This window comes from Tympanuchus pallidicinctus, unplaced genomic scaffold (genome assembly GCF_026119805.1).
Source record: "Tympanuchus pallidicinctus isolate F22 unplaced genomic scaffold, pur_lepc_1.0 scaffold10, whole genome shotgun sequence".
In the NCBI taxonomy this organism is placed as follows: Eukaryota; Metazoa; Chordata; class Aves; order Galliformes; family Phasianidae; genus Tympanuchus; species Tympanuchus pallidicinctus.
In genome coordinates, this window is record NW_026294619.1 from 12,746,095 (window position 1) to 12,756,672 (window position 10,578).

Below are 10,578 nucleotides of genomic sequence, written 5' to 3' on the forward strand. Positions count from 1 at the left end.
GACTCACGTGCCACACATTATACTCCCCTGGGAGCTCAGGTTAATGGGCATGTTCCGTTACCAAAGATACTTGATTAAAATGAAGGGGCATGGATAATAAGGGACACTCACTGCTAACATCATGGTTTTGTACAAATTAGACAAGCTCCTTAAGTTCCAGGATCTGGTCAAAAAGCCTGTCCCTAAACAGAGGCAACTTAGAAAAACATGGTGTTTTATAGGATGAATTTCACCTGCAATGCCTTGCCCACGTGGTTCTGGTCTTAGGAAGAAGATCACATTGAAGTTCACCACCCCCACTTACACCAGGCAACCTAGGAATGGTGAGTGGTGTACAGGAGGCTAGCTTCACCTTTTGCAGCACTTGAATTTCTTCAGAGAGCTCTACTTTCACTGCTGATCCATTTGACTTTAGAAAACAAATTTAACAGGGTACAATATGGCATAGCTGCATCACATTCTATTAATACAGAGATGTGACAAATAGCAGCAGCAGCTATTGCTGGCCTGTTTCTAGACTGAAGGGTTCTTCACCCGTTATTAGCTCTAATGTCCTACAAGACCTGATAGAAACACAAAGTTATACTCAGAACAGGATTGCTAACACAGGGTCTCTGGTATCTGTGCTGGATAAAACAATGTTTTTTACTATATCATTCCCAAGCCAATCCTACTGCACATCTCAGCATCACAGAAAGCAGTGTCACACTTGCCCTCTAACCAGGTTCCTCAGCAGGCAGTCCAAGCTCTGACTCAATAGCAAGATTTTCTGACTGAAAACAAAACATTTCTGCTTCTTAGCAGGTTACACACAGAGCAAGCTTGCATTGCCACACTCTGTGTAGCAGCTGTTAAAAAGATAGAAGGACTTCTTGCTGAATGGTGGGCCAGTGCTATGTTCACTTCACCTCTCTTTTGAAATATATACAGACAAAAGGGGCAGAAACTAAATGCAATTTGGCAACTTTGAAGACAAGAACGAATAAATGCATTAGGCACAAGCACAAAATACCTTTTTGTGTTCAGTAAAATTCTGTATGGTGTGAAATTTCTTAACAGTAGCTGTACTGCACTGTCCGGCAGGGCTGGTGTTTCCTTAGGTTGATAACTAACTAACATTTTTAGAAACAATTTGCATGCTGGGACTCATGTGGCACCCAGTGCCGGCGCTTCAAAGCACTGAGTACTTCAGGTTTGCCAGAGCTGACTCAGAGGTCGATGCCTTCTGTCAAATGCAGCGGCGAGCGACTTTAATCACTCTGGGCTGTCATTTGGATGCAGAGAGCTGGCCTGGCTCACAAATCAAGCACTATTCAGGACCAGACTGCATGGCCCGCAAGCGTTATCTGCACAAAGAAAGGTTTCTGTTCATGGAGAGACTGCATGATCTAGACAGGAAGCCTGGCCCAGTTCCCAGCTAGGCTTCATCTGAAGAGAAAACTTGCCCAGCCCATCAAATAACCATACTATCTCAGTGAAGCTGGCTCGGGGCAAAAGCAGCTATGAAGAGGGCAGCTGGAGCATGATGAAACACTGGGCAGGGTGGAGACCTCACTGACTTTCTGGTTAAAATATACCTTCTCCAGAGACACAGCCCCCAGATATATCTTCCAAACGATGATATGTAAACTACACTAAAATCACAGTTTTTCCACTACCTGGCCAACACCTGGAAGGAGTAAGCTGGCTCAATTACGGTAAGATTTTACTGTTTATTTGGCAGTTTTGCTGATGTAAACGAGAACATAAGTTGAAAAGGGGAACTGGTGGCTAGCAATACTTTTCTGAATTTGTTATGCAAGGGTCCTGGATGCCCCTAGACACACTGCATTACAACAGAGAGAATCCTTCTCCTTTCTGAGACCTATCTGAGGAAGTGAAAGAGGCCTGGATGTTTACTTCAGATAACATTGCTTCAGAGCAAGCAAAAGGAGTTAAAGACTGCTTTCTTCACCCTACAGATTCACCCAACAGCCATCCAAGAAGTTGTGGCCAGTACAAGCCCCCTCCATTCAGTGCAGTATGCAAGGCAGTCTGTATGCTGGTGTGTATTGCCCACAGTGGAAAGTACTCAGCCTAATAAATCCTGCTCTCTGCAGCACAGAGAGCCAACACTACTCGTGTCAACAAATGCTGCTCAGGGATATACGCCGACTGGATGTAGCCCAAATCCCCCAAGAGAGCTGTAAGCAGGTGTGCTTGCCGGCCTCTGCAAGCACTGTGAGCAGGGTTGGGCAGCAGCACCCCATTGTGGCTGCTCACAGGGAGCACTGCAGGACACTGCAGGAGAGGAAAAACTTGCACGTGCAGTGGTACTGTCTGGGGAGAACCTCCAGTAATGTACACTCTTCTGCTGATGTACAGACAGCCACATTTGGCAAATACATTCTGCTAATAAATGTAAACTCTGTAGCATATAAGCGTCCACCTTTATGCCTTTTTTTGAGGAAAAAAAAAACCAAACAACCGAAAAAAAAAAACCAATTCCATCATCTCTTTTATCTCCTTTCCTTTCTGTCCTTTCTCACTTTCTGACATCTCTTTTTTCCTGTACTGATTCCACCAACCACCTCCCATTTGCTCCCTATGACACTGTCCTGTTCCCCAACAAAATCACCATGCACCCATTCTCACACCATCCCCTCCCCTACCACTTGATCCTTTAGCTGCAGTGGGGAGAAGATGAACCCTTCCCTCTAGTTCTCAGAAGGCAGAACTGCTGTGAAAAAGAAAAGTGCATATATATATATGTTGGTGGAAAAAGAGGAAGAAATATCTCTCCTTCAGCTTGCAAAATCTCTAAGAAAAAGAGCTTGTTGCAGTACGTGTTCCTCATCTGTAAATCCTAAACTAAACAGATTAGGAACTCTAGATCATTTTTGTCCCTCTTTTCCATACTATTTTCACTTCTGCAGAACAGTTGCAGTCTTTTTCAACAAATTTCACTCTTGCCTCTCCTCCAAATGTAGCTCATAGCCCTATCTATATAAAAGCATTCTTTCAGGCAGCCTTCTTTTCCCTCATACTAGCTTCTTTTCTTGTGTTTTCTCTTCAGAGCTTTGCCCTGAGATAGAACTTGCTCTAAATCAGAGGCACGGGTGCTGTGCTACGGCAGAGCAGGTTTCTCCCGAGCACTGCCAGGAGAGGGCAGCAGTGGAAGACTCCGTGTTTCAGCGTTTCCATTTCCCTAGAGGGATGTCACTGTCTGCTTCCTGGAAGTGAGAGGAACACTGAAGGAAAAACATTTTTATTCTGCCTGTACACAGCTACAAGACAGTACATAAATAGACCCGTGGTTTATTTTTCTTCGAGATGAGATGGCTTACCTGAGTTCAACCCAACGAATGACTCCTCTGGCATACAGCATCACTTCCACAGGCCTGTCAGTTCATTGGCTTGGCAGCCCACAGCCGGATCCTTTTCACGTGCCCACAGCCTCAGCTGGTGCCTGGATACACACGTGCCATATGAAGAGGTACTTGTGGACGGATGTCATGTGAGAAGCATGCATGGTGAGAAAGAAGCCTTGATTGCAGCCCTGAACATGTAACATAACACCTTCCGTTAATATGGGTGAAGCTAAAGGAAAACTCTTGGCATATCAACTTCTGGGAGACTGAAAGTCTGCCTGTGGCTTTTGGGGTTTGGCTAGAAGGGCTCTGGGATGTTGAAGTGATCCTATTGCAAACAGAACTCTTGGAGAAAAGGCTTTTGCAGTATTCATAGAAGGGCTCACCCTTTCTTTTCTGTAAGGCTGATCTTTTCGCAGATTCCATCCGAGCAGAATATTCTATTCTTGGCATTGTTACCTGGATGATTTTAGCTGTAAATTCACCTTTGCATACCGCTGGATCTTGGGCTAGCAACAGACCCATCAAGCTCTGTCAGAGACTTGAATGTGGAAAAGAACCGAGAAGGCTGGCCATGGCACACTTCATGCTTTGTGGCACTCCTGTTCTACTCCTTCATTTGCACCAGGCATGCTGCAAGGTGCAAGAATAACAGAGAATATTTCTCGAACGGGCTCGAAATCTGAAGTAGAGAAACTTGTCATTTTTTGCTGCTGACCTCAGTTGCTGCTCCCGCAAACCCGGTAACTGTGGCATTGAGTCAGTGTCGGTTTCTCTACCACAGGCTGCCCCACACACAGCGTAGACACACTCGATTAAGATTGAAGCGGAGCGAGGCGCCCCTCCGCATCTCGTAAATGTGATTGGCAGAAAGTTCCGGCGAGGCCTTTCATTGGCTGTCGGATCACCGTGGTCCCTCCCCCCTCCCCGCTCCTCCCGACGGCGAGCCTGGGCTGTCAGAGTTGTTTACCACCTCCGGCAGCCGACGCGCTCGGCCCCGCCTCCCGTCATCTCCCATTGGCTGAGAGTCGAGCAAATTGGCTTCGATTGGCGGAGAGCAGAGTGACGAACTCCACCTCGCGCCGGGTTGCAGTCCGTCGCCGCGTCGCTCGCGGTAGACTGTGGCGTCGGTGGCTGCTGCGGTGCGCAATGGTGTTGTTGGCGTTCCTGTGCGCGGCCGCGCTGGCGGTGTCGGCCAGCGGATCCATCCCTCCGCCCGAGGAGGCGGCGCGCATGGCGCGCTTCGTGTTGCACAACTGCGACTGGGGCGCGCTGGCCACGCTCTCCGCGCAGGAAGGGCTGCGCGGTCGCCCCTTCGCCAACATCTTCTCCATCAGCGACGGCGTCCCGGGGCCCGGCGGCGGCAGCGGCGTCCCCTATCTGTACCTGACCGACATGGAGATCTCCGTGCAGGACCTGGAGGTGAGCGGGCGACTGCGTGTGTCTGCGGCTCAGCTATTGCTGTGATGCGTTAAAATAGTTTGTGCGTCTCAGTGGTGCTGATAGCCTGATTTCTGTGGTATGTAAGCTGTTAGCCAGCCATTTCCTTCACTGAGTTCCTGACATAAGTTTATCGCGCAACCGTGGGGCGGTCACGTGGAGGGAGGCAGCTGATAGCGGATAGTGCTGACTAATGGTGAGTCAGCACTGTTCGCAGTTAAGCAACTTCCTCAGAAAACTGAAAATGTGGTATAACTTGTTCTCGTGAAGGTACACAGCCCTCTTATCTTACCGTCTGCTTTTCAGATCAATTCAAATGCCTCCCTAACTGTGTCTTTGGCACAGACTCCATACTGCAAGAAGCACAGATATGATCCTCAGAATCCCCTCTGCGCCCACATCATCTTCTGTGGGAGCATTGTAAAGGTAAGCCGTGGCAAGTTTGCGCTGGATCTGTTTGGAAACTGAAATGTCCACGATGAAAATGTCCAAGTTCATGCTTTGCTCACGTCTTATAAAAGTGTGGTCAGGCACTGCAATGGCCTGCCTAGGGAGGTGGTGGAGTCGCCATCCCTAGAAGCGTTCAAGAGGCATCTGGATGAAGAGCTACAAGATATGGTTTAGTAGCTTGTGCTGGCAATGGTGATGGGAGGACAGTTGGACTAGATGATCTTGTAGGTCCTTTCCAACCTTGTGATTCTATGATTATGATCAGTTAGGTCTAGACTGAAAACCAGACCAGACCAAGCAGAGAGCTTGTGGTGCTTTGACAGCTGAAGGTTTACAACAGTTTAGCAATTTGGGTCATGTACAATTTACAAATCCAGTTTCTCTGACCTTTGTAGCAAAGTATGAGAAGCAGTTCCCTAACAGCACAGACTAAAACAGGACTGTGGCACAGCTGCTTTGATACATGCATGACCCAAACTTTATTGAAGTACATATTAATCCAAGTTGTAAAGCTACAAGCATTAGCCATAGAAAAAGTTTATTGTCTCACCTGGTGCTGTTGCTGCCATAGAAGGAATTTAGAACTGTGTGTGTTATTCATAGTAGATCTTAATCCCATTACTAAGGGTAATTGGTGCGGATGGGGACTAATCACTGGTGTCTTTTATGTGATAGCCTGAATTTATATTTGGTATTTTCATACTTCAGATTACATTGCACTCTAGCAATCCTTGAATTGCCTTCATGAAGTTTGTCATCAATACTGGAACTATTTTAATTCCAGTACCATTTATTCTAAATGCTTTTGTACTGTATCCAAAACTCTTGCTGATCTGACCCTTTAAACATTTGCACATCAAGTAGTCACAGGTTTTAGCTTCCTTTCTCTTGTAGATTTTGTTATTTCATGGTATGTGTGTGTGTGTGTGTGCTTGAATGCATCCAAACACTGGTTTGTGGGTATCCCTGACTGAGCAGGTGTAGAGGAGGTAAAATTACACCTAAAACATGGTCTTCTCATAACGCAGCAGGGATATTTCTCTGTTTTGTGATTTTTTATTTTTATTTTTTGCTGTTCCAAATAACATCAAAGATCATGGTGTATATTGTTGCTGCTTACTGATTTGAAGAATCATATCTAATTTGATAATTTACATATCATTACAAATCTATCATTACTAGGATCGAAAACAAAACACTTTCCAGCCTTGGTTTTAGGCTCTTATTCAGTTTTTGTTCTTCATAGAATATCAATCCCACTCAAGTATTAATGCCAAAGACAATTAATTTTTTCTCCCTGGCTTTTGTCCAGTCAGGTTGTGCACACTTTAAATCTTGAAGAACATGGAGAAAATCTGAAAAAAAAAAAAATCTGTCTCCAAAAACATCATTCCAGATTACATACTGAAAACTAGAATTCAGACAATGCTTCAAGAAACAATTTCACATGAAGATTTCATTCTGAAAATGGATAGTTAACATACCTATTTGTTTTTCTGTTAAAAAGTAAAAGCTGATGTCTTAATTCATACCAACATCATTCTGTTGTCTTTTAATAACAAAAGCAAAGCTTTGTACCTCATTATTCTACTATTTATTCACTGTCTCTCTAGTAAGAACTTTAAGTATCTACTTAAGATACTTTAACAGATGTCTGTGAGCTTGGATAATTTTCATCTCTAAAATAAAGTTTTTCTTTGTCCACAGTGTAGGGTGTGGTTTTATCCAGTTGTCTTTAGACAGATCAGTGTCAGGGTGGATAGAGTGTTTACATCAGAGCGAGATCAATACTTTTTTTCAAATGTGTCAGCCTGCATACTCCTCTAGAGAACAGTAGAAAGACTTCTTCTAATGTCAGTGAAGTACTTTCTTGTTCTTGCTTACTTTAAAACACCCTTTTTATTTAGTATTGAAAGCAACTCCCTTGGAGCATTTGCCGTCTCATGTACACCATCCTGAAGATAAGTAGATTCTGCCACAGTAATGAGCACTTTGGGGCAAAATATGGCTAAATGAAGAAGAGCACTCTGTAGTCAGAAGTGTGTTTTAGATAATATTTGTCTTCCTTGTCTCTGTCTTAATATTTTGCTGGCTGTTGTTCAGGTGAATGATTCAGAAGCAGCCTTAGCGAAAAAGGCATTATTCACTCGGCACCCTGAGATGGAAAGTTGGCCTAAGGATCATAACTGGTTCTTTGCCAAATTCAACATCACCAATATTTGGGTTCTGGACTACTTCGGTGGACTGAAAATTGTGACACCAGAAGAATATTTCAATGTCAAGCCTTTGTAAGTACTTAAGTTTGCACTATATTTGCAAGCTGTAACATTTCTTATTAACAGTGTGTATTATTCATCTCTGCTTTTTTAATATACATTTTTCTTATTTCCATAAATAGTCTACTGGATGCAGTATCTCAAATTGTAAGATACGTTTGATTGGGGACCCACCTACCTAAGGAAAACAAGCATAGTATCTATAATTAACTCTCTATGGATAACTGCACTTCAGCTTAAAAGAGGTTTCTTGGGATAACTCCTGCAGAGTAAGCACAGTCACTATCCTTTATTTGAGATAATTGCAAGGCAAGTTAGGTTTTGGTCTAATAGTTAAACATAGACTGTTAAGCATTTGTGAAGCTCTATCAACAGGATTGTAGCAATAACTCATTGGTTTTGAATTTTTTGTCATGATACTGAAGTATAATATATTAATAATTAATAAATACAAAATATATATACTATCTATGTTGTCAGATACATTTTAGCACAGTCAACAAACACACATACTATTTCACTTTTGTTCCTCTAGGCAGAGGAAGATCCTTGGTGATGCTGACAGTACAAATGGATTACTTTGGATGACTGCTCCATGAAAGATTTTCTATGTGTAGTAGAGCTGAGTTAATGCAAAAAATTCGTACACCTTGCATTGTTAATAAGCTGGTGTAATCCTTCTGAAGCACTTGTAAATTCACACTAATAGATTGAATCATGCCATGCTCAAAATTCTTTGTGCATAAGCCATAACTAAATGTTGTTCAGTGGACACAAACCTGGAGTGTTATTTCTCTTAATAGTGCATAATGCTGTGTTTACCAGAAAGTAAAGGATTAGTCTGGTTCTAAACTTTCAGTGCCTTAGTTAAATCATTTCTGTTTGTAGGCACTCTCCAATTCTTTTTAATACCACTTCACTTGGCAGTGGTATTAAAAATACCACTTCATCTGACACAGCACTACAGGTGGCTCAGCTGACTGTAGACTGGAAAGCCTTGCTTATACTGCAACGACAGATGATATATTGAGTTCCAAATTTTTCTTTCAACACCTGTACACTCACAATTTGAGCTGTTTTTCTGTTAACCATGTTTTTCTGCTAACCCTGATTGGATTTATGGAAATTGTATGTGTACTGCAGGCTCATGGTGAGTTCTTGGTAAGTCTTTGTCTAGTAGTGGTTATATGCCGTGATTCTTTTAAAAAAGTAATAGTAGGTAGTGAGAGTACCTGGCTGTGGTACATGAAGAATAGTGGCTTGTAAATCCAATGAGACTGATACAAAAAGAAGATGTTTACTGACTTGAATTTTGAGATCTTTGGCTTTGCACTCTGATCAAACGACAATGTAGCAGCTTTTACTACTTTCAGTAGTAGAATTTGGTAGATGTTTTTGTTTTGGAAGCCTAATACAGCAATTTTAAGTCTGTAATCTGAGAGTGAGAAAGAAGCTAATACAGTACGCAACAGATGATTTATCAACTGTAGAAAATGAAAAGTAATGAAAAGTGTTGAAAGTTTAATTCTGTTTCATAAAATAAGCCCTACACAAAAAAAAGTAGAACATCTTTTTATATCCTGTCACATCTCTCACGTGCGTAGTTCACAAATATTCAAAAGGGATTACGAACAATTAATTTATTTTACCCCAAGCCAATATTACCTGCTCGACATAGTGAAGAATGTGAAAATGTAGAATCCTTAGAAGTAGATCCATATATTAGAATAGTGAAATTGATCACTTCCAATTATCTCTATATAGTTATTGCATCATTATACTACTGCTCATCTTGTATGGGAAAGATTTATGGAAGCACTTTTGAAGTAAGTTATAAAGTTTTCCTTCTACGTGAAGGGGAAAAAAGTGTGCATTTTACTGTATTAAACACACTGTGTGCTACTATGTGGGATAATAAAAAAAACCCTGAAGATGTGGAAACAATTTATGATGATTAGATAACATTAAAATTAAATATGATAGTGGAAATATTTTTATATGAAACATAACAATTGTGAAAATTCAAATGATTTCATGGTATGGACTGATCCTTTCGATTAATGTATTACCTATCACTCCATAACTTCTGTTGTATGAGACTGGTAATGCTGGGCTTTTGATAAAATTAAAATATTTTTATGAAAAATGTTCTTGGTTTTATTTATTGCACATTTGAAATTATTTATCTCCCTTACACTTTCATATAAGCACACTTATTTCAGGGTTCTTGTTTTGTTGTCACTCAGGAGTCATTTATCCTTGCTGAAGTATACGTGGTGAAACCATTCTATTTTCTTTTTGGTTGAAATAAGCATCTTTGTGTTTCACTTTCTTTTTTGCAATACTGTGAAATAAATCATAAAAGAATAACACTGGAGCTGTCTTTGGCTGAGGCTTCTACTTTTATAAATGACTGCAGCAGTTACCTTTTGTACCAATACTTTCTTACTCTTATATGTTCTGCAAATGTTGTGCAAATATTAATAGGTCTCCTCAATATACACATAAATATATGTGTTTGAACAAGGCAGGGTATGTACTTTAGTGTTGTTCTAAACCTAAGGTGGTGTTTTCAAGTGAGGATTCTCACTGTTATTTTGACTGTTAATAAAATGTGGATGTCTAATAGTCCAGCCTCACTATTAATAGAATCACTTCTGTACTGAATCCTTGATTAAATGGATTCAAGCATTTTTTCCCCCTTGTATTGGTTATATTTCCAGATTTGATACTCCCATTTGTATAAACTCCCCATTATTTTCTGATTTTGGATTGGAGGCTTATTTTCATAGAATGGCCTGTGTTGAAAAGGACCACAATGATCATCTAGTTTCAACCCCCCTGTTATGTGCAGAGTCACCAACCAGCAGACCAGGCTGCCCAGAGCCACATCCACCCTGGCCTTGAATGCCTCCAGGGATGGGGCATCTACAACCTCCTTGGGCAACCTGTTCCAGTGCATCACCACCCTACTTCCTCCTAATATCTAACCTAACCCTCCCCTGTCTCAGTTTAAAACTATTCCCCTTGTCCTATTAAGGGGGTAATTTTGGTAACAACTG

General features: G+C 41.8%; 1 protein-coding gene across 1 annotated transcript; it reads left to right on the forward strand.

Annotated features, from left to right (window-relative positions):
* The first annotated feature begins 4,432 nt into the window (after window positions 1-4,432).
* CREG1 (cellular repressor of E1A stimulated genes 1) lies at window positions 4,433-9,662 on the forward strand. The gene is made up of 4 exons (XM_052703423.1): window positions 4,433-4,772; window positions 5,097-5,216; window positions 7,344-7,528; window positions 8,052-9,662. The coding sequence occupies exons 1-4, from the start codon at window positions 4,500-4,502 to the stop codon at window positions 8,113-8,115; spliced, it is 642 nt and encodes a 213-aa protein (XP_052559383.1). The 5' UTR covers window positions 4,433-4,499; the 3' UTR covers window positions 8,116-9,662.
* Window positions 9,663-10,578: the final 916 nt, after the last annotated feature.

What these genes read in the sequence shown, in the direction of transcription:
- CREG1 (XM_052703423.1), top strand. Translation starts at nt 4,500, where the DNA reads ATGGTGTTGTTGGCGTTCCTGTGCGCGGCCGCGCTGGCGGTGTCGGCC. An exon ending in TCTCCGTGCAGGACCTGGAG is followed by an intron (nt 4,773 to 5,096) that starts GTGAGCGGGCGA and finishes TCTGCTTTTCAG; the next exon opens with ATCAATTCAAATGCCTCCCT. An exon ending in TCTGTGGGAGCATTGTAAAG is followed by an intron (nt 5,217 to 7,343) that starts GTAAGCCGTGGC and finishes GCTGTTGTTCAG; the next exon opens with GTGAATGATTCAGAAGCAGC.